Genomic DNA, 24,296 nt, shown 5'->3' with positions numbered 1-24,296 from the left:
AATCATGATTTAATCGACCCTCCCTTCCTCCCCATAGAGAACCAGTGGACCGAGGAATAATTGAGGAGGTGTCAACAAGAAGTACTTGAGTACCTGGCCACAGGTGGCGCTGGTAAATACACCCCCTTCTAGTATTGTGATAGCTGGCGTATCCCTCCATAGAATTCTGTCGGGCAACGGAGTTGACAGCTACATGATTATCGGGTAAGTATATTCAAAAATTTATTTTATTAATAAAAATAACATTTTATTGCTCCGTTTCTTTGGCAAGTGGCACCTGTTACTCCATGTGCATTAGCCGAGTGGGGGAATATTTTGATGGACAAAAAAATCGGTGACCCAACGTTATACACACTAACTTAACTATGCACTCATGCATTTACTTGTGGTGGGTATGAATAACTTGACAGACTAAGAACGTTTTTGATATTTAGCCATAGGACATTAAAAGCTAGAATAATGGATGTACCGTAATTTTAACCATGCTTTATTCAGAAATACTAAGATGTTTGATGAGTAAGAACATGACATCTTAGACCATTCTTTGCATTTGTCCTTATAATTAGAATTTTGTAAAAAGCATCATTTGACAGCCTATGAAAAAATAAAGGTCATTGTTTAACAGGAAGTACATTATATGATGTTGTGTATACAAGATTGTTTCCTATACTTGATATGAACCTTTGACTTTTAATAGGAGTATGACTCCATCAAAGGTTGAATGGCCATTAAGCTTTTAAAGAGGTAAACACAACTAGGTTCCAGGTGAAAGGTAAGTCCTAGCCACCCAACGGGTAGCGTTGCCTTCACTCTGACTTCACCTACCATTCTGCACAGATGTACTACTTTGCATTCAACTTTAGCATGCTTTAGAGTTGCTATTTTTTTTTTTTTATTGTTTGCTGTGTGCATGGGGCTGGTACATGAGTAAAGATGAGGCTGACCCTCATCAACTGTGTATTTTTTCCTTGGGCATAATTTTGTAGGATTCCCCTTGGAATCCTCCTGGGCAGCAGACTGAGTTTGCAAAGAGGAAGAAGTCAAATGGAGATTTTTTGGAGTTGGTCTTGGCAATGCCCAAGCTGATGCACAAGAAGCTCTCAAGCTCCTTCATCCCTCCTTTAAGTTCAAAGTGTGCTGCACGCTTGTCTTTCCCCTCCGAGGCCGAGTCCATTGGAGGAAGTAAGATGAGGAAGAGAGTCACTGCTCTTTCCATAAAGAGTTCTTTGAGCGAGACATGAGAATATTGCCTTCTACTAGCAATGGCAATACTCCCACTGCCTCTTGCCCAAAGCTCTGCTTCTATTGTAATTGTGGTTGATGACTCGCAAGTACTTGGACCTGGTTTGCTGTGGCCTTTCCTTGGTCTGTTGTGGCCTGTTCTTAGTCTGCTGTGGCCTGTCCTTGGTATGGATGTTGCCTTGTCGATGGAAAAGCTCTTTGAAATCCTAGCAGCTGCCAGATCCTGGAAGTCCTCTTGCCCTGCTGTCACTTTCCCCTTGCCTGTAGAGGAGAGCTATGTTGTAACGCCTCTGTTCATATCTTTGCCTGTTGCCACAGATGAGCTCCTGTTGCCTGTAGCAGAGAGTTTGATTGCAGCCAGAAAATCCTTGACTTTGCAGGAGAAACGAGGTTGCTCGCCTTCCCCTGCATCGTCTGTACCTGTGCCTTCTTCTTTCCTTGCTGAGGAGTTACCTGCTGTCAGGAAAAAGAAAAGAAGTTCTAGGCACAGTACAACCTATCTGATGGAGTCTCTTGAGACTCCCTCCAGTTCCTCTGCATGGTTTCAAGGTAGGAGAAGTGCAGTACTGAAACCCTCCCCCAATAGAGGTGTTGAGGTACAAGGTTCTATGATGCATGCCTTGCCTCATGAGCCAAATCTCACCCGAGAGTTGGCACGAACTCTGCTGCTCATGAAGTAGAGCTATACTCTAGTCTCTCCTGTCCAGGGATGGTCCCTTGGAAGCCTTGCCGCCATTCACATGAACCCCCAGACGAATACGATCTCCCAGAACTGCCCCGAAGGCCTCTCCTGATGTTCATGACTGTTCTCCTGGCTGCAACAAGCAACAAAGCCCCTCCCCACTAACAAGCATAAAGAAACCTGTTTGTGTTACTTGTTCACCAATTTTGCCTGAAGAAGTTCCTACCTCTCCTGTCAGTACCATGATTGGCTGAGAACATACAGTATGATTTCCTGCCAAATCTAGACCTTCTACTAACACGCAACTGTCTCCAAGCTCACAATCACCAATGTAGAACAAGAGCTAACATGTGCATGATCATCAGCATGAACAAGATCGTCGGCACACATGCGACCATTCCCCCCATCTCAATCACATCCTCCTGCATGCACACGAGCTCTTGCTCATATGCATTCGTTTACTAAAGATTAGACTCCTAAATGTGTCAAGCGTTCACGATTGCTAGCTCGTGAACCAATGTGCAGTAAATCAGCAAAATCCAAATCACCAAAGGTAAAGGTTCCTCGTACTCCTAACTATAAGACAGCCAGATAAGATGATTTCAAACCCTTTGCCTTCAAAGGATCCGGATTTCTTCGTAGCCACATCACCTGTTTTTTCTGATCGCTGAAAGTCACGACCTAAGCTTGATCCAAAAGCCCGAGACCAATCTCAGTTGCAAGACGTGTCTTCAGGACTAGAATGGTCTGTTTAGTGACATCTATATTTGAGATGACAACTCTCAGCATAGAGATGAATCCTCTTCTTGTGTCTCCTACACATCAACATGATAAGGACAAGTAACAGGTGACACCCATCACTAGCTCCTGATGCTCTCGGGAATAAAGAGAGCCTTCTTATCACCAATGAATTTCATACCATAGCCCTTCAAAAGGGACTCATTCTGAATGCTGGAATTGTTCAATGTCTCTCTTTCTTTCACTCCCTTCAGTGTCTAGTGTCTCATTGATCTCATAGGGTGAGAGAGCATGTGACAGTAAACGACAATCCCCGATCCCTTCTGAAATATAGGTCAGGTGCCATTCTAGGATCATAGAGAGGACTCTCCAAAGGGAAAAAGGAATGCATGCATGTTCATAGTGAGCCTTCCTTTCTGGGGAGAGGAAAGGAAAGGTTCCCTTCTTCCTGATGGGAGTCCCTTTCCAACATAGATAGAGAAGCCTGAGTCAGGATAAGCCTTCATTAAGGTTTTATCCCTCATCAGGGAGTTGAACAACTTAGAGAGGTTTTCACGGAACCTAGCAGGGGTGGGATGATGGAAATTGATCAGTGCTTTGGCACCCCTCAAAGTTCTAGACCCAGCCTTGAGCTCCCGTGGTCAGTGCTCGTGCATCCCACATTGGTCAGAGTGAATATGAAGGTCTCAGGACCTAAGAATTCACTCTGATCAAGTTGTTCCACATAGCTCCTGCCTCCAGTCATTTCATGACGGTGGAAGTTTTACATGCGGATAACAGACAAAAGTTTGAGGGTACTTTATTCTCAGTTGATGAGTCTACAGCCATTGAAGCTTGGGCTATGGCCAGTATGCAATTTACTAGCTGGATTGATCATTTGTCACAAGTGCAGTGATGAGTGATGCCTGTCAGGAATTGGGTTACATGTCAGCGACACAGTGCAGAAAGTGGGGGATGAAAGTCATTTGTAACAGTTACCGCCTTCCTTTCATCAGCTCTCATCCTCTCCTCATTTGCTCTAATGATGTTTCAGATTTACTCTCTAGACGTTATTTATTATAAGGCGAAAAAGTAGCCCAATAACTAGAATTGCCAAAAGCCCTCATCCTCACAAACGAATTGAAGACAATGATGAAGAAAAATGCACTAGAAGTCATCCGAGACGGGTTTCTTGTCTTATACAGCCAACTATTTCTAATAGGGAAGGTGACTTTAGGACGGAGGCCCCTCAACGATCTCTTTTTTTGAACAAGTTTGTTCTACAAACCCCGCTCAAGATGGAGCCAAGTCTTCAAACTTCAAGGCCTGGACTACTTTTCATTGTGGGCATTGTCCATATTTAACAGGTACTTCTAGCTGTTGTTTCCTCCAAGAGAATTCAGACTGCAAGCTTGGGATGTTAGAAAGTTCTTAGCTCTCTAATACTCACTTCATATGAGCCCTTAGCAAGAGCATCAGACAGGTATCTGATGTTTAAGACCATGTTTTTTCCTTGATCTAGCCTCAGCGAAAAGAGTATGCGGGTTGCATGCCATCTCTTATACCATTAGTTATTCCAAACGGAAGTAGGTCTCGCTAACCTACGTTATGGAGTTTGTGGCTAAGACTCAGAACCCTTCTGTTCACACCCCCAGGTTAGAGTCTTTCTTGATCTCCTTCTTTGACACGATTAGTGATCAGGATGATCTACTTCTCTGTCCCGTAAAGGGGCTATGGCTCTACCCTAATAGAACCCAGCACTTCAGACCAAAGCCTAAGAGGTTTTTCCAAAGCACTGGTAGGGGGAATTGAGCCCTTACTCCACTTCTGGGGTCCCCTCTAGTAGTCCATCTAAAGCAAGAGCTCCTGGAGTAAGAGGAATCGGTTACATCCTAGCCCTCAAGAAGAATGTCCATAGTGCAATTGTTGAAGGCATGAGTTTGGAAGTGCCAGACAACCTCCACCACCCCCTAGCTGTGGGAGTATACCCATGGGTTTTTAGACTATTTCTCCATCTGACCAGTGGTACCTGCTCAATAGGTTATGTGACAAACCTACCTCCCACCAGGACAAAAAACATCTTTTCAAAGATAGCGGCTACAACATAAACCCACGAGTGAAAGTTGAGAATGGCGGGCTATTTTTCCTGTCTTTTTTCCTTCTCTTTGAGGTTTAGCAGTCGGGCCATTATGGAAAAGGACCAAATGATTGATGCAGGTAAGCTACTCAGTGGAGTACCTTTTCCTTTACAATTTTGTTTGTATAGAAGTATCTCCCCCATCTTTCTGCATTAGGGAAAGGATGTATTGAATGTATGCATACCCATTTCTCATATAATGCCTATACGGTACATTCAGACCTTCATATCCTGAAGGGTATAGATTCTTCTTAGACTGTTCACTAGACTTTAGTGGAAGCCTAGTAACACCTGCGACATCCTTATGCGTAGGTAGTTAGAAGGTTGTCTGGAGTCCTGGTTTATCACTCCTGTACATGACCAATGTACCTGCATTTACTGTACCTCGTTAAAAGCTTAGCGGCTGTTCCAGCTTTGCTGAAGTCATACACCTATTAGGGGCTCAGGTTTATATGTTTGGGAAAAATATAAATTCATTAAACAATTTGTGAATTTTAGCTAATGTACAGTACAATGTTGTTACCATTACAGTACAGTTTACAGTTTGTATGTCTATGTTTTATGTGAAGTTTTCATTAATCTTATTTTCTTTTGTTTCAGCATTACTTTTCTTCTCTTAATGCTTGAGAATGCATTAACCCAGAAGCAAGATATAGAGGATGTTTTGGCACAGATTGATAGTCGCGATTTTTGCTGGGTTGATGAAGACTATGAAATTTTAGATGATTGCCAAGCTTGTTCAGGTAAGTTTAGGAAAAAGAGTAATGTATACCATTGGTGTTTAGGTATTTTTAAATATTAAACTTAGCCGGTGAATATATAATAGCTGACGTCTCCGACGGCTCGACAGATTCCAAAAACTCGCGAGCGATCGCCGTGAAGGTTGCGGGTGTGACCACCAGCGCCGACTATCGGCCAGATACCGCATATACTTGTCAATTTCTCCAGTTCTTCTCTGTCGGTCTTGTCGACAAGTTGGTTCCGCTCGCTTTATGACCTCGAGTTTTTGACCGAATTGGTGAAGTACTTGGTTTTGGTTTTATTGCTTTCGCCGTGTTGGATTATTCAATACTATCTTCAAAAGAAATGCTTTTGAAAGGAGAGGAAAAGTGTTTTGCCCTTGCTTTTTTTTTAATCTCTGGTTTTTCCATAGAGAAAAGATGGCCGACCCTTCCCTCAGTGTACGGAAGTGTGTTAAAGGCTTTTAGTAATTATTTTATCACTTTATAAATTATTGTTGATATTTATAGATTTACCTCTATATATTTTATATCTCACCCGCCTTTATTAGGCCTCTTCAATTAGCTTTCCATTTATACTAAACATCAAGATAAATTTTATGTTTTTGTTTATATGCGGCCTTTACTTATTCTTTGTAGGCGGTCCTAACTTGGAAAACGAAGTTAAACAACGTTGAGCCCATTCAACTTTTATTTCTGTTTAGTTTAAAACAGTTGCTCTGTAAGAGTGATGAGATGAATATTTTTTAGAAAATATTTTAAGAAATATATTCTTTGAATAGTCTTCGTGCTGTTTTTTCAAAGATGAACTAACGTTTGGTTTATTTATGCTACGCAGTTTGCGCTCTATCGTTACGATAAAGAGAGAATCACGGTTTCACTTTGCAGAAAGAGTAAATCGATTTTGACGTTTTGTTCATTCTTCTTTCAAACTGAAGTGTTTTAGATACTAATTTAAAGGAACTTGTTAATTTTCATTTTCTTAGTCCTTTCAGTTTTTCCTTTAGTCAAATAACCTGTTATTGACGAAGGGTGAGTGGGCCATTCTCTTGTGAGTGACAAGAGAGAGAGAGAGAGAGAGAGAAAGAGAGAACGATCCGATCTTTATTCTCGTCCCAAGTCTCTGTACAAGGAGTTTGGGAGCGAGTAACGTTGTTCTCGATTCAGTTTTTTACTCTCGTCCCAAGTCTCTGTACAGGGAGAGAGGATAAAACGTTTAGTTTTTATTCTCGTCCCAAGGCACTGTACGGTGAGAGATTGAAAACGTAGTCCTTAGTGAACTAGTGTTTAGTCTCCTCCCCAGTCACTGATCTTTTTAACTTTATATATTTCCGTTTTATTCGATATATATGTATATGTTTATTGATTTTTGCATGTGTGTTTCATTTTGTACTAATGTGCTTACATTATACGACTCATTTCGCAATTCTAACCTTTTGATTTAAGGGAGGATTGTGTGCTTTAGGTAGAAATCAGTTTTATTCATGTGTAATGTGAAATTATTAAAAAATGTGATATCAATGAAGTAAGTGCAAAAAACATGTTCTGTGTTGCGGAGGGTTCGTTTGTTCGTGCTTGTCACTTGCCTAGTCCGAGACCTCTTTCAGGCTCCCCTGCACCAGGGAGAAGGAATGTCGTAGGACCTAAGGGAGTGAGGAGTGTAAACCAACGAACAGACGTTCCCTCAAAGGTATCAGACGTTGCTCGGCAAGCACGTCCTTGCCATAAGACAGGAGAGACGAAGTTTCTCCTCGTCTTCCGATGATTCTTCTCTTTAAAAGCCTGGGCGTAAAGTTTCGAGATGGTTGAAACGTTTATTAGTTCCTTCAGAACAAGTTCAACGTCCTAAATAAGAGTCCCGTTCATAGCGATGACGTTCATGTACAGACGTTTCTGCCACAGACTCGACGTGACGTTGAGCGGTAGACACCGTAGACACAACGTGACATCGAGTGTCAGTCACCGTAGTCTCGATATAGCTTCGATCAGCAGTCACTGCTGTTTACTACGTGACGTTTGAACGTCAGCCACCGCAGTCACAGGTTGATCCGAAGTTAAGTGTTTTGCAAGATATGCTGTTAAAGCTTTCTTCTTCAATAGAAGCTTTCGATCCTGTTCCTGTGCGAAAGGATCCTTTGCTTTTTGTACGTCACGGTTCTGGGATACGTGATTCGGGTCTTCAACCTTCTAGACGAGCTTTGTTACGCCACGCTGACGTTATCCCTAGTGACAGCTTTGCTGTTAAGCGAGATGCGGAGCATAAATCTCGATGTAACTTTGATCGCTTTGAACGTCAGCCACCGCAGTCACAGCGTGACGTTGAGATGCAGACACCGCAGACACGACGTGACGTTGAGCGGTAGACACCGTAGACATGACGTGACGTCGAGGGTCAGTCATCGTAGTCACGATATAGCATCGAACAGCAGTCACCGCTGTTACTACGGGACGTTTGAACGTCAGTTACTTCTGTCACAACGTGTAGTAGAATAACATTCTCTGCAGTCACAACGTGACATCGACCCTCCAACTTTAACTTCTGTTCATATACAAGTTGATGTAGCCTGTCAGGCTTTTCCTTCACGTCATTCTGAATATAAATCTCCTTCTCGCAAGACTTTAGATTTATCAGATGATGTGCCTTCTGAAGAAGTTGATGACCCCCTTTCAACTAATGTACCTTTGGGGAGTCATTCAGAAGAGGAGTAACCTAGGGTGGTCCAACAATCCCTTGTATTTTAATTATGAATTTCTTTAGTGAAATTTTGTCCTACTCGTTTTGTAACGGCTGCTCCGCCGTCTGAGTTTACTCTTGGCATGACTTTCTTCGACTCCTACTTTTACGAAGTCAGTTCTCTCTTGTTCTTCCAAGAGGGCCATGCTCTTACTGGGAGATTGGTTGGAATCCAGGAGAAGTTTAGGAAAGTCTGCTTTTGCTTTTCCTCCCTCTTAATTAGCTTCTCGCTCGGGCATCTGGTGTGACACAGGAGAAGCTCGAGGAGAAGTTCTCGGCTTGGGAGTACCTGCCTCTGCCCAGGGAGACTTCTTAAGCCTTGTGGACTCTCCTCGTCGTCTAGCCATGAGACGCTCCAAGATTTTATGGTCGGCTTCAGAGCTAGACCATCTCCTGTTGGGAGTTTTTTTTTCGAGCGTTTGAAGTTTTTATTAGTTGGATTGGTCCCTGGGAGCCTTAAGTAAGAAGGTCTCTCCAGCTGTCAATGTATTGCTGTACAATTATGTCATGCATGAACAAGGCTATCAGGGATGGCTCCAATGATCTGGCAGCCACGTTCACTGCAGGAACAAGGCTATCAGGGATGGCTCCAATGATCTGGCAGCCACGTTCACTGCAGGAGTACTTAAGATGTAAGTGCGCTCAATGTGTTCATTGTCAAGACAAACTTCACGATGAAGACTACCAAATCTGTCTTGGCAGCAGTAAGGGAAGGCGACTGGATGGTCTCTCTCGACCTTCAGGATGCTTACTTCCACATCCCGATTCATCCAAACTTTCAACAACATCTGAGGTTTGTGGACGGGAAAGTAATGTACCAATTTCGAGCACTGTACTTCGGCCTCATTCCTGCTCCTCTTGTTTTTACAAGGCCCTTGCAAAATGTAGCAAGCTTTCTACATTTTTTGAGGATTCAGAGCCTCCCTTTATTTTGACGACTGGCTAATCAGGGCGTCGTCATTAAATCACTGTCTGGAGAGCCTCTAATGGACATTAGACCTAACCAAGGAGCTAGGTCTCATAGTGAACGTAGAGAAGTCGTAACTTACAGTACCCCATCCCAGACTATTCTTTATTTGGGAATGGAGATACAGTGTCTGATTTTTCGGGCCTTTTCGTCTCCCACAAGAATGGAACAAGCTCTGTTAAAAGTCCTTCGCTTGCAAGAGAAAAACAGTTGCTTTGTAAGAGTTTGAACTAGCCTAATGGGAACTCTTTGATTGCTGGAGTAGTTTATCTCTCTGGGGAGACTCAACCTTTGCCCTCTCCAATTTCACCTAAACCATTGGAACAAGGAGAAGGGCGTAGAGAGTATCTCTTTCCCAATCTCCAACTCAGTCTAGACATGTCTGACTTGGTGGGACAGCAACATCAGACTTCGAGGTCTTTCTCTTGCGATCAAGAATCCAAACCATGTGTTGTATTCAGATGCATCGGATTTGGGTTAGGGAGCTCCACAGGACAGTGGAATGCTCGGGTCTTTGGTCCACGGATCAGAAGGAACTCCATTTAAGGCAAGTAACATCCCTCCTTTGGCGAGATTTGTGCAAGGAAAAATGAATGTCTTGGCGGACTGCCTCAGCAGAAGAGGACAAGTCATCTCCATGGAGTGGACGTTGCACAAGACTGTGTGCGAGAAGCTATGGATGACATGGGGTCAACCCACCATAGATCTTTTTGCGACTTCACTGACAAAGAGGCTCTCGACTTACTGCTTTCCAGTTCCAGATCCAGAGGCAGCCCACATAGACGCTTTCCTGCTGGACTGGTCTCACCTGGACGTTTATGCCTTTCCACCTTTCAAGATCCTAAACAAGGTGCTGCAGAAGTTCACCTCTCACGAAGGGACCAGGTTGACATTGGTTGCTCCACGCTGGCCCGCGAGAGAGTGGTTCACAGAGGTACTTCTATGGCTGGTAGACGTTCCAAGAAGTCTGCCGTTGCGGATGGATCTCTTGCGACAGCCTCACGTAAAGAGATTTCATCAAAGCCTCCCCACGCTTCGTCTAACTGCCTTCAGACTATCGAAAGACTCTCTTGAGCTCGAGGGTTTTCGAAGGAGGCAGCTAGAGCGATCGCGAGGGCTAGAAGATCCTCTACCATCAGGATCTATCAGTCGAAATGGGAGGTATTTAGAGACTGGTGCAAGTCCTCCTCTATTTCCTCTTCCAAGTGCCTCTGTAGCGCAGATTGCGGATTTTCTGCTTTATCTGAGAAACGGTCGCTCCCTCTCTGCATCCACCATTAAAGGCTACAGAAGCATGTTAGCTTCTGTTTTCAGGCATAGGGGTTTGGATCTTTCTAATAACAAAGATCTCCAAGACCTGCTTAAGTCTTTCGAGACTTCCAAGGAGCGTCATATTTCGACTCCTGCTTGGAACTTGGACGTGGTCCTACGGTTCCTTATGTTAAACAGGTTTGAACCATTAAATTCAGCCTCCCTGAAGGATCTTACCCTCAAGACACTTTTTTTTGGTGTGCTGGGCTTCGGCTAAAAGGGTTAGTGAGATACATGCTTTTAGCAAGAACATCGGCTTCTCCACTAATAAAGCAGTATGCGCTCTTCAACTTGGTTTTTTGGCCAAGAATGGACTTCCGTCTCGTCCTTGGCCTAAATCATTTGATATCCCCAGTCTTTCTGAGATTGTGGGGAATGAAGTTGAAAGAGTGCTGTGCCCCGTTAGAGCTCTTAAATTCTATTTATCCAGAGCTAAACCGCTACGAGGTTGTTCAGAGGCTTTATGGTGCTCCGTTAAGAAGCCCTCTTTGCCCATGTCTAAGAATGCGTGGTCTTATTTTATTAGACTTGATTCGGGAGGCACACTCTCATTTAAGTGAGAAGGATCGTAATTTACTTAAATTCAAGGCTCATGAAGTCAGAGCGATAGCAACTTCAGTAGCGTTTAAGCAAAATAGATCCATTAAAAGTATTATGGACGCGACCTTTTGGAGAGGCAAGTCGGTATTGGCTTCATATTACTTGAAAGATGTCCAGACTCTTTATGAGGACTGCTACACACTGGGACCATTCGTAGCAGCGAGTGCAGTAGTGGGTGAAGGCTCTACCACTACATTCCCTTAATCCAAATATCCTTTTAATCTACTCTTGAAATTTTTAATCTTATTTTGGGTTGTACAGGAGACTAAGAAGTCTTTCGCAATCTTTTTGATTTGGCGGGTGGTCATAATGTTGTTTCTTGAGAGCGCCCAGATTAAGGGTATTGATGAGGTCCTGTTATAGGGGTGTTCGCCCTGGATATAACAGCTCCTGGGAGTCTTTCAGCATCCTGAGAGGATGGCTGGGCTTCGTGAGGAAAGCAGACTAATGAGGCAAAGTAATCATCAGAGTCAGCTTCCTTACCAGGTACCTATACTTAAGTTGGTTTTTTATGAAATAATTGTCAAAAAACTCTTGAGCATATACGCCTTTATTGTATTAATACTGGTCTCTACCCACCACCATGGGTGTGAATCAGCTATTATATATTCACCGGCTAAGTTTAATATTTAAAAATGATATTTTGATTATAAAATAAATTTTTGAATATACTTACCCGGTGAATATATAAATTAAAGGCCCTCCCTTCCTCCCCGATAGAGACCCAGCGGACTGAGAAGAACTGGTTTGGTTGAGAAGTATATGCGGTATCTGGCCGATAGTCGGCGCTGGTGGTCACACCCGCAACCTTCACGGCGATCGCTCGCGAGTTTTTGGAATCTGTCGAGCCGTCGGAGACGTCAGCTATTATATATTCACCGGATAAGTATATTCAAAAATTTATTTTATAATCAAAATATCATTTTAAATATGCAATCGTATTTGATATATTTTTATATAGATGATTTGTCGCTACACAAATACAAATCATTGTCCTTTGATGGGAGTCTGACTTTGGTGCTGCTGAAAAAGCCATCAAAACTCCTTAATAAGGTATTCATAACTAATGATAGATGGTGTGGGGAAAGCCATGAACCTGACTGTACTTTCGACCATGGTTTGTGAGGTGTCTTGTATGCTATTCTCCACACTTTATTAGGTCCGAGATCAGCTTTCTCGGGATTTTAGTCAGCCAGTTTGAATAAAGGGACTTCCTCTCACTTAAGGATGAGTCTCCTAATCAAAGGACGAAGGTTTGCTTGTTCCGACATTCCATACAAATCCTTTCACTCTTTATAGGGAATATAATTTCTGCAAATTTTAGTGAGGTATAACTACCTACTTCTAGTTAGCTGGGGGTAATAACGGCCATTCTCCTCACACACGCCTGTGCTATACCGTCACTTTTGCTTTTGACTCGATGGAGTGCAGACAGTCTCTCTCTACCATTTACAACTGGCTTTGACTTTTGCTCTTTCAAAGAGCTTTTGTGTTTCAGGATCTCGTCTTGCATGGTTGTCTCGGCCGTGAAGGACTCCAATGGGGCACTTTCATGTTGGCTACTGAGACTGATCCCCATTCCCTTTGTCCAGCTTGCAAGATGCCCTTCGTATCGAGTGTCGGGAGTAGCCATCCTCCCAGTGGGTGAAGTTTGGTAGACAACAAAGGGAGAAGTCCGAAGGGATTCTTCTCCTTTGGGGTTTTCCTTGAAGGGGAAGAAGTCCTAGCTTTTTTTTTTTTCTCCGTCAGCTCAATCCTGCCACTCTGACTACTCGTTCTTTCTCCTCTGGAGGACGGTCGAGTAAGAGTGATGGCTGCTTGACCCCTGGACAACCCTTAGGTGTGGACAATGTCGCTTCCCTTTGTGAAGCAACTGCGTCCACCATAGGGGGAGTCTCTATCGTTGCCCCTGCAATCACACTTAACCGCATGCCATCCTCATACTTCTTGATTATCTCAAGCTTCGTCTCCATAGAAAGCTTCCTCCTCTACTTTCCCTACACTCCAGCAAAATTTTTGGGACCTGTGGTTAATAACAAACAAGTTGAATAACGCAACCTGATAGAGTACGGTAACTAAAAGCACGGAAACGAAATTACCAACACAAATTCTACGTGAACAATAGCGCTGCTGAAACGAAATGGTCGAGGAATGCCGATGGGATAGATGCTGACCAATAGGAGAGCAGAGTCTTATGGCGGTAACTAACATCAGAGTAGGGAGATAACCAATAGGAGCGCGGGAGAATGGTGGCCAGTTTACAGTTTGGCGGTGCACAAATTTTATAATTAGTCTCAGCAGGCAGGGAAATCTCGTACTGTACCTCGTTTCATATCAAGAAATTTTTTCTCAATATGAGTCGGAAAAATCTTTACACCTCGTTTCGCATCATGAAGTTTTTGTATGCAGAAGCTTTCATTCCAAGAGGTATCTCTGTACAGGTATAGAAGTAATACTTGCTGCGTCCCCAATACCTTTTGCGAGGGGGGATCGTGTAATGTTTAAGATACTCACAGAAAATTCCTACTGAGAGAACTCTTACCTAGACCAGTCACAGTGCTAGCATCACAAGCACATAGCTTGTGTAGGTTGCTAGTTGTGTATAGCACAATATTTTAGCGAGGTACTAAGATTTCTACCAGTTACGCTCTAAGTTCGTATGTAGATAACCCTGGGTCAATGCTAAAATGCCAGTTGGTATGGACTTTCATCCTCCTTAAGGTTAAGTCATCCTTATGAATAGCGAGAGGTTGTATTAGTGACGGAACAAAGGACAATTTTGGAAGTAATTTGCATTTTTCGTAAAGATACAAATCTGGAGCTATTTATATATATTGGCTCACACCACCTGTCCCCCAAGAAGTCCTACTTGCAAGTAAAGTGGGTGCTCAACACAGGTATGTGAGTGAGTGGGATAGCCATCTTTCTCCCACCCCCTCCCACTAACTAGCGGGATGGGTGGTTAACTCTCGCTAAAAGTCTTTCAGCTTCACCGAAAGTAATATCCCTATAAATAGCTCCAGATTTGTATTGTTAGGAAAACTACAAATTACTTCTAAATTTGTTGATTAGGTTTTTCTGAGTGGAAAAACTCAAGGCTTTATTTATTATATGATATAAGACTTGTTTTAAATGGAGGATACTGGGTATGGATTTGGTATCCAACTTGAAAACTCGACTTGAGAGATTATGGATTTGCTTTGGGTTTTGGATTGGGTACCTTCTGAAATAATCTTGAGTGGATGATAAGTTTATCAATCTAGATTGTTACTTTTCCATTTCTTTCCTTCACTATCCCACCTCCATCAGTATTAATCAGCAAAATGAACATCAGGGAGTTTCTTAGAAATAACAAAATTTTAAAGATAGAATTTATTATTCTTATAATCACTTCATGTTCATATGCATGCCCCCGCCTCCCCTATGGCTCAGTGATGTTAAAGACATGATCAGATCTGACTTTGAGAAGTGAATAGTAGATGGTTACCATCAATCACTATATGGCATGGTGGTTCTGAGAGGGGAAGGCATTTTGGCAAGGGGAGGGAATGGGAAGTTTTTATTTTGGGGTAGATGTTAACCCTTTTACCCCCAATGGACGTACTGGTACGTTTCACAAAGGTCATACCTTTACCCCCATGGACGCACCGGTACGTCCTTGCAAAATCTGCTATTTACATTTTTTTTTGCATATTTTTGATAATTTTTTGAGATACTTCAGGTATTTTCCAAGAGAATGAGACCAACCTGACCTCTCTATGACAAAAATTAAGGCTGTTAGAGCAATTTAAAAAAAAACATACTGCAAAATATGCTTGAAAAAAAAGTAACCCCTGAGGGTTAAGGGTTGGAAAGTTTCAAATAGCCTGGGGGTAAAAGGGTTAACACCGCTTCAAGTAGAAGCAATATGAACTTCAGGCAAGTATAGAAATAATAGATTTTATCATTAGAATTGTGTTCACTTTAATAATTATAATTTTTACTACTTGCAGTTCCTGAGAAAACTTATGTGGCACCAGCTGTTTGTCAGATAACTGGGTATAGACAAAAGTTACGCTGTTATTTTACGGGTGAAGCATATCAGAGGTAAAGAATCTTTTTCATATTGTTTCCTATTCTTTTTCCTTATGTTTTTAAGAATCTGTAATTGATCCATACCTGAGTTCATTTTGTATTTCTTTTTAAGGAAGACACTTGGTAATTCAACCCAACAACTGAGTTACACATTACCTTTAGGAAATACTTAGTAATACAGTAGACAATTATTTTTTCAAACAGATAATTACTGTACTGATTTTGTGTTAGTAGTACTGTTAAGGTTAATGTAGAGGGAATGACCATAGTTGATACATTATAGGGTCAGGATCTTTTGACTTTTATAGTAATGCAAGTCCAGTCATATATATATATATATATATATATATATATATATATATATATATATATATATATATATATATATATATATATATATAGTAATTGTATACATATGTATGTGTATAAATAATGTATATATATATATATATATATATATATATATATATATATATATATATATATATATATATATATATATATATATATATATATATATATATATATATATATATACAGTGAACCCTCGTTTATCGCGGTAGATAGGTTCCAGTCGCGGCCGCGATAGGTGAAAATCCGCGAAGTAGTGACACCATATTTACCTATTTATTCAACATGTATATTCAGACTTTTAAAACCTTCCCTTGTACGTAGTACTGTTAACAAACTACCCTTTAATGTACAGAACACTTAATGCATGTACTACAGTACCCTAAACTAAAACAGGCACAAATATTAAAGGTGATTTTATATCATGCATTTCCTAAACATGCTAAAAAGCACGATAAAAAATGGCAACCAATGTTTTGTTTACATTTATCTCTGATCATAATGTAGAAACAAACTGGAGGTAGAGCTTTGCTTATTACCCAGACATATTTCCCATACTTTTCCCTTAGAACTACATCACATCTTCCTACTTTATATATATATATATATATATATATATATATATATATATATATATATATATATATATATATATATATATATATATATATATATATATATATATATATATATATATATATTTATATGTATACACATATACATACCTACATATATACATAAATACATGCATACATATATATATATATATATATATATATGTATATATATATATATATATATATATATATATATATATATATATATATATATATACATATATATATATATATATATATATATATTACTGTATATATATGGGTTATGGAAAAAATCCGCGAAGTGGTGAATTCGCGATGGTCGAACCGCGAAGTAGCGAGGGTTCACTGTATATATATATATATATATATATATATATATATATATATATATATATATATATATATATATATAGTAATTGTATACATATGTATGTGTATAAATAATATATATATATATATATATATATATATATATATATATATATATATATATATATATGTATATATATACATATACACTGTATATCTTTTTATTGTTATAAATCTCCCTTGATGTTCATATTGCTTTGTCCCCAAAACTGACTCAATATTTACGTTACCCCCCAAAAAACTAAAAATTTCTTGTCTTCTCTTCAAGAGACCACACCTCTTTCGCACCAAGGTGACATCTGTTGGTTAATATCAACCTAAATCAGTCTTTTCCATTACGTAATATCACACTTTTTTTATTACATTTAGTCCTTAATATAATTTGAAAACCATAGATTTTCTATTTAATAGTGTTCACTTAATGTAACATATCCACCTTGTCCAGTTTCTGAAATTAGTAGCTGAGAACTGAAGTAGAATTTAACTAAATGTTTACAAGGTATTTATTATCAACCATTTGATAGCGGTTATTTGAAGTTTCCCTATGGATAAATTCAGTGTTTCCTTTGTTGTATTTATAATGTTCAACTATTTATTGGGGATGTCTTCTGGAATTGCTATGTATGTAGGTGAGAGTAGATCACTCGTCTGCAAAGGCGTTTATTTTTTTTTTTTGTTTCATTTTGAAGAAGGTTGTTACCTGCCCTCTTTGAAGTTTGACCACGCTGAGTAGTCATACTTGAATAATTTACATTATCTGTACTCTTTTACTAATTTTGCTTTGAGTTTACTTCAGGGGAGTCTAGAGAAATAGAATAAATCTTCTCTTAACGCATCGTTTGCTATTTTATGACGCAACTTCGAGCTTCAAACCCAGGTGTTTAAGATAGTGCCCAGAGATAAAATGGGGAGGGTTATTAGGTTTTCATTATCACCCATCTGTTAGCCTTAATAATGGTGTGAATATTTTATGGTTTTGGTGGTGTAGAAAGAGAATTTTCTGATTGAAAATTTTCAGTGTTAGGACACTTAATAGAGTGCTGCTACAACACTGAATTTTTGTAGGAATCTGTCTTTGGAAAGAGTTTTATCTGCAGATAAGGTCTTAAAAAATTGGTATTTGCTTAACATTATCTTAAAGATTCTTGGTTCTCTTATAAAGGTTACTGGCCTTTAGTTACCATATTATTATTATTATTATTATTATTATTATTATTATTATTATTATTATTATTATTATTATTATTATTATTATTATTATTATTATTATTACTTGTTAAGCTACAACCCTAGGTGAAAAAACAGGATGCTATAAGCCCAAGGGGCTCCAACTGGGAAAAAAGCCCAGTGAAGAAAGAAAACAAGGAAAATTAAATATTTTAAGAACAGTAACAATATTGAAATAAATATTAATTTATAAACTATAAAAACTTGAACAAAACAAGAGGAAGAGAAATAAAATAGAATAGTGTCCCTAAGTGTACCTTCAAGCTTGAGAATTCTAACCCAAGACAGTGGAAGACCATAGCACAGACTAGAGAACAATGGTTTGATTTTGGAGTGTCCTTCTACTAGGAGAGCTCCTTACCATAGCTAAAGAGTCTCCTCTACCCTTACCAAGAGGAAAGTAGTTGATGTGGATATTTTTTAATAAAAGTGGGTTTTCTTTTAGTTTTGATAATGGATAAATTTATATTTTTTTTAGTAAAAGTTTTTTTTTTTTCTAGTTTTAGTAATGAATTACTTTAATTAGTCTGAGGAATTAAGAATAGCCTTACTTACAACAGATAAGTACCAAGGCACTATACTAAGAGGTGAGTCTGGTGTAAAAAAGGATATTGTCTCTTATGACTTTCAATATCATCTCTTTCCATCATGACCCATCTCCACCAGAGTGTTAAGAGTCAGCAATACGAACATAAGAGGAGGTCCGTAGAAGTAAATTGAATTCTAATGATAAAATTTGCTATTTCATTACTTGTCTAAAGTTCATATACATGTCCACCCTCTTCCTCACTGACTAATGAGGTCAAGAGGAAAGGATATTAGTTTTGATGTTGAGATTGATTTAGGTTGGCACCAAACCCCGGATGTCACCTTGGGGGGCCATACCTCTTGAAGGGAAGAAAACTGGATTTTTTTTTTCTCTCTCTCCAATGTCAATATTATAAAAAGTTATAAATAATATTAAAATTCTATTTTTCTTACTTCCAGCTGTGATTTGTTCATTTGGCAAGAAGAGTTACATTTTTGGATATTTGAAAGTGTGTTTGCTACGTTTGGAGTTATTGCTGGTCTCTCAAGAGCTTTGATTCATCAGAAGCTTCACTTTCAGTCATATAATCAAGAAATTTCACCTTGATTTCAAGTAAGCTTTCTAAAAGTTATATAAAAGAAATCTGCCATAGGAAAAGTCTATATGCTTATATAGTTTTCTTTGTTTTCCCAAGTTTGCTATGAAGTGTATGCAGGGCTATTTTAGCAATTTTTATTGTTTTATTATGATTGCAAACATGGAATGCTATATATATTATGTGTGAAATATAAATTTTCAATATTAATCTTACCCGGTGATCATGTAGCTGCAGCTCTGCTGCCCGACAGAAAAAACCTACGGGCGGGATACGCCAGCGATCGCTATACAGGTGGGGGTGTACAACAACAGCGCTATCTGTCGAGTAGGTACTCAAGTACTTCTTGTCAACAAAGAACCAATTTTCTCTCTGTCGTGCCACCGGCAAGACCTACTTGATACGCTGTTGTTTCTGGAGTTGATTTTCACGCTATTTGGTGATGTATTCTCTCTAGTTATTAGCTTTCGCTGTACAGAAGTTATCATCAATACTTTATCAAGCTTTCATTGATTAGATTTTGGATTATTTGTTGACGACTTGGATAGATTTTGGATTTCCCCCTTTGACTAATTCAAGATGTCTGACCCTACTCAAGTCCCCAAGTACAGGCAGTGTAGCGCTAGGGACTGTTCTAGGCGTCTTCCGAAGGCCTCTATAGATCCTCACACCGTTTGTTCCAATTGTAGGGGTAAAGCCTGTCAATTGGAAGATCGATGTGAGGAATGCGCTGGGCTTTCGGAATTCGATTTTCAAGAATTCCTTAAGAATGCACGTAGGCTAGAGAAGGATAGGATCAGGAGGAGTTCGTCTCGCTCTTTTGATTTTTCCTCTCCCCATGCCCCACAACCTATTCCTTCCCCTGTAGTGGTTACACCCGACCCTTCTACTAGCTCTCTTCAACCCTCGATGGCGGATATGATGCGTGCCATTCAGGCTCTTGGTGACAGAGTTGAGTCATTAGCGAATGACCGCAATCAACTCTTGGCTGACGTCAAAGAGTTGAAGGAGAAAAGTGCAGTGGGAAGTGTAGTGAGTGCAAGTGAAGTGAAAAGTGTCAGTGTTACGCATGAGGGTGCGTCTGTTCGTGCCTGTCGTCCTCCCAGTCCGGGACCTCTTGCAAGCTCCCAAGCACAGGGGAGAAGCAATGTCGTACGACCAAAGGGTTCGACAGGCCTTGATCAGCGTACAGACGTACCCTCAGTGGTTGTGGACGTATCTTGCAGAGATCGTCCCACCCACAAACAGACGAGTGAGCCCATTCATTCCTCGTCTGCGGAAGAAGTTTCTCGTCAGAAACGCTGGACCAAGGTCTCACGACCTCTCAAGCGCAAGGTCCCTTCCAAGCGAGTCCAACGGCCCAGGTGTAGCCACTGGGTCAGTTCGGACTCGCCGCAGTCTTCCGAAGACTGCACACCTCCCAAGAGAGGTAGAGTGGTTCCGCAGCAGGCAATCACTCCGTCTGTTACCGCACCAACCGCTGTAGACCCTAAGTGGTCTTTGCTGCAGTCTATGCAGACTCAGCTAGCTTCCTTCATGCAGGAGTATCGTGCTGAGAAGGTTGACGCTGCACCCGTTAACCTACAACCTGCCACGGTTGTGCGCTCAGCTGACACTGCGGCTGCCTGCTCCCACACTCCGGCTGTGAGAGCTCCACCACCGATGCGCAGTCGACCCTGCCAGATGCATGTTGACGTTAGCCGACGTGCGGCACCCTCCGTTGACATGCGTGAGCTACCGCATCAGCAGTGGGAAGGTGCAGTCAAGCTGCCGTGTTTTGACGCAATGCGGCAGTCTCCGCAACCCACGGCAGTCCCCACCACGCACCACCACTCCGCTTTTGTTGTTGCCAGCTCTCAGACTGACCAGCAGCGGCATGATGTTGGATCCAGTGCAGCTACGCATGCACCCGTGCTGCCGGATTCAGCCGTTCAGCTTTCTTCTCCTCCTTTGCCGCTTCCTCCTCAGCATTCAGATGAAGGAATCTCTGATGACGACGAAGCTGCGCATTTGGACGATCAACACTCCGACATAGATGAACCCAAGACTACGCCTCCCTCCTTAGACTTTAGGAAAGTCCTTGCCCTGTTTAAGGAGTTGTATCCGGAGCAGTTTGTGTCTGCAGCTCCACGCTCACCTCCCTCTGAGTTCGCTTTAGGCATGCAGTCAGCAGCTCCTGCCTTTACGAAGCTCGTACTCGCTCGCTCGTCCAAGAGAGCTTTAAGGGTACTGGGAGAGTGGCTGCAGGCCAAGAAGCAACTTGGGAAGACAACCTTCTTGTTTCCCCCGGCCAAGCTTGCTTCCAGATCTAGCGTTTGGTATGCCACAGGAGAGGTTCTAGGCTTGGGAGTTCCTGCCTCTGCCCAGGGCAACTTCTCAAGTCTGGTAGACTCTCCCCGCAGACTGGCTATGAGACGGTCCAAGATTTGCTGGACTTCTTCGGACATGGACCATCTTTTGAAGGGAGTTTTCCGTGTGTTTGAGATCTTCAACTTCCTGGACTGGTGTTTGGGAGCGTTGAGCAGAAAGACCTCCCCTTCGGATAAGGACTCTGCCATACTCATCATGTCCTGCATGGACAAAGCCATTCGGGATGGGTCTGGCGAGCTTGCGGCTTCTTTCGTGTCTGGAGTTCTTAAGAAGCGAGATCACCTTTGCTCCTTCTTGTCGGCGGGAGTCACACCATGTCAGAAGTCAGAGCTGATGTTTGCTCCGCTATCCAAGTGTCTCTTTCCTGAAGAGCTGATCAAGGGGATTGCCGCCTCGTTGATCCAGAAAGACACCCATGACCTGGTGGTGTCATCCGCACGTAAAGTCACAGCTTTACCTTCCGTGCCTAGACCTAGGATGGACACACCAGCGTCTAGGTTCATTCCGCCCTTTCGTGGCAGAACCTCCAGCAGAGGAGGTACCCGTGCCGATAGTCAACGTGGCAAAAAGAAGAAGGGTTCCAAGTCCTCAAAAGGCAGAGTCTGACTGCCATCTTCTCCAGACAGCAGTGGGAGCCAGGCTCAAGAACTACTGGCAGGCCTGGGAGAACAGGGGTGCAGACGCACAGTCTGTGAAGTTACTCAGAGAGGGGTACAGGATTCCATTCTTGCGCAAGCCCCCTCCAGCAACAACTCCCATCGACCTCTCTCCCAGGTACAGAGAGGAGGACAAGAGGCTAGCTTTACAGCAAGAGGTGTCTCTCTTGCTACAAAAGGGAGCGGTAGTCATAGTCCGGGACCATCAATCCCCGGGCTTCTACAACCGTCTCTTCTTAGTAGCGAAGAAGACAGGAGGGTGGAGACCGGTGCTAGACGTCAGTGCTCTAAATGTCTTTGTCACCAAGCAGACGTTCACCATGGAGACGACGAAGTCGGTTCTAGCATCGGTCAGGAAGGAAGACTGGATGGTCTCGTTAGACCTAAAGGACGCGTACTTTCACGTCCCCATCCACCCAGATTCCCAACCTTTCCTAAGGTTCGTCTTTGGGAAGGTGGTTTACCAGTTCCAAGCCCTGTGCTTTGGCCTAAGCACGGCACCTCTAGTGTTTACCAAACTGATGAGGAATATTGCCAAATTCCTGCATTTAGCAGACATCAGAGCCTCCCTCTATTTGGACGACTGGCTTTTAAGAGCTGCGTCAAGTCGTCGCTGTCTGGAGAATCTCAAATGGACTATGGATCTGACCAAGGAATTGGGTCTCCTGGTCAATATAGAAAAGTCCCAACTCGTCCCATCCCAAACTATAGTCTATCTAGGTATGGAGATTCAGAGTCAAGCTTTTCGGGCTTTTCCGTCGGCCCCCAGAATCAGTCAAGCCCAAGAATGCATCCAGAGCATGCTGAAAAGGAACCGATGTTCAGTCAGACAGTGGATGAGTCTAATAGGGACGCTTTCATCGCTGGACCAGTTCATCGCGTTAGGGAGACTCCACCTCCGACCCCTTCAGTATCACCTAGCTGCTCACTGGAGAAAGGACATGACGCTAGAAGCGGTCTCAGTTCCTATCTCCGAGAAGATGAAGTCTGCACTGACTTGGTGGAAGAACAACATTCTTCTCAGGGAAGGTCTACCACTGGCTGTTCAGACCCCCGACCACCTTCTCTTCTCGGACGCATCGGACACGGGCTGGGGTGCGACACTGGACGGTCGGGAATGCTCGGGCACGTGGAATCCGGATCAAAGAGCACTACACATCAACTGCAAGGAGCTACTGGCAGTTCATCTGGCCTTGAGAAGCTTCAAGTCCCTCCTTCTAGGCAAGGTGGTGGAGGTGAACTCCGACAACACTACAGCCTTGGCGTACATCTCCAAGCAAGGAGGGACTCATTCGATGACGTTGTTCGAGATCGCAAGGGACCTCCTCACCTGGTCAAGAGATCGAAACATATCGCTTGTAACGAGGTTCATTCAAGGCGACATGAATGTCATGGCAGACCGCCTCAGCCGGAAGGGTCAGATCATCCCTACAGAATGGACCCTTCACAAGAATGTTTGCAACAGACTATGGACCCTGTGGGGTCAGCCCACCATAGATCTGTTCGCTACCTCGATGACCAAGAGGCTCCCAAATTATTGCTCACCGATTCCGGACCCAGCAGCAGTTCACGTAGATGCCTTTCTTCTGGATTGGTCCCATCTAGACCTTTATGCGTTCCCCCCGTTCAAGATTGTCAACAAGGTACTGCAGAAGTTCGCCTCTCACGAAGGGACAAGGTTGACGTTGGTTGCTCCCCTCTGGCCCGCGAGAGAATGGTTCACCGAGGTACTGCAATGGCTAGTAGACGTTCCCAGGACTCTTCCTCTAAGAGTGGACCTTCTGCGTCAGCCGCACGTAAAGAAGGTACACCCAAGCCTCCACGCTCTTCGTCTGACTGCCTTCAGACTATCGAAAGACTCTCAAGAGCTAGAGGCTTTTCGAAGGAGGCAGCCAGAGCGATTGCCAGAGCAAGGAGGACATCCACTCTCAAGGTCTACCAGTCAAAATGGGAAGTCTTCCGAAGCTGGTGCAAGGTGAATTCAGTATCCTCAACCAGTACCTCTGTAACGCAGATAGCTGACTTCCTTTTACACCTAAGGAAGGAAAGATCCCTTTCAGCTCCTACGATCAAAGGTTACAGAAGCATGTTGGCAGCAGTCTTCCGCCACAGAGGCTTAGATCTTTCCAACAACAAAGATCTACAGGACCTCCTTAAGTCTTTTGAGACCTCAAAGGAGCGTCGGTTAGCCACACCAGGTTGGAACTTAGACGTGGTTTTAAGGTTCCTGATGTCAGCAAGGTTCGAACCGCTTCAATCAGCCTCTTTTAAAGATCTCACTTTGAAGACTCTTTTCCTCGTTTGCTTAGCAACAGCTAAAAGAGTCAGTGAGATATACGCCTTCAGCAGGAACATAGGATTTACATCTGAAACGGCTACATGTTCCTTACAGCTTG

General features: G+C 42.3%; 1 protein-coding gene across 3 annotated transcripts in view; it reads left to right on the top strand.

Moving 5' to 3' along the window:
• Positions 1–24,296, top strand: part of LOC137657872 (uncharacterized) — a 122,368-nt gene that overhangs the window by 58,154 nt on the left and 39,918 nt on the right. For all 3 annotated transcript variants that reach the window (XM_068392472.1, XM_068392473.1, XM_068392471.1), the window contains exons 14-16: positions 5,379–5,521; positions 15,123–15,216; positions 18,738–18,891. In XM_068392472.1, coding sequence (XP_068248573.1) covers positions 5,379–5,521; positions 15,123–15,216; positions 18,738–18,885 — 385 coding nt within the window. In that variant the 3' untranslated portion in view covers positions 18,886–18,891. The remainder of the gene's footprint in view (positions 1–5,378; positions 5,522–15,122; positions 15,217–18,737; positions 18,892–24,296) is intronic.

The sequence above is a fragment of the Palaemon carinicauda genome, chromosome 18 (genome assembly GCF_036898095.1).
Source record: "Palaemon carinicauda isolate YSFRI2023 chromosome 18, ASM3689809v2, whole genome shotgun sequence".
Classification (NCBI taxonomy): Eukaryota; Metazoa; Arthropoda; class Malacostraca; order Decapoda; family Palaemonidae; genus Palaemon; species Palaemon carinicauda.
Note: the sequence above shows the minus strand (reverse complement) of the source record. Positions and strands in the feature narration are given on the sequence as shown.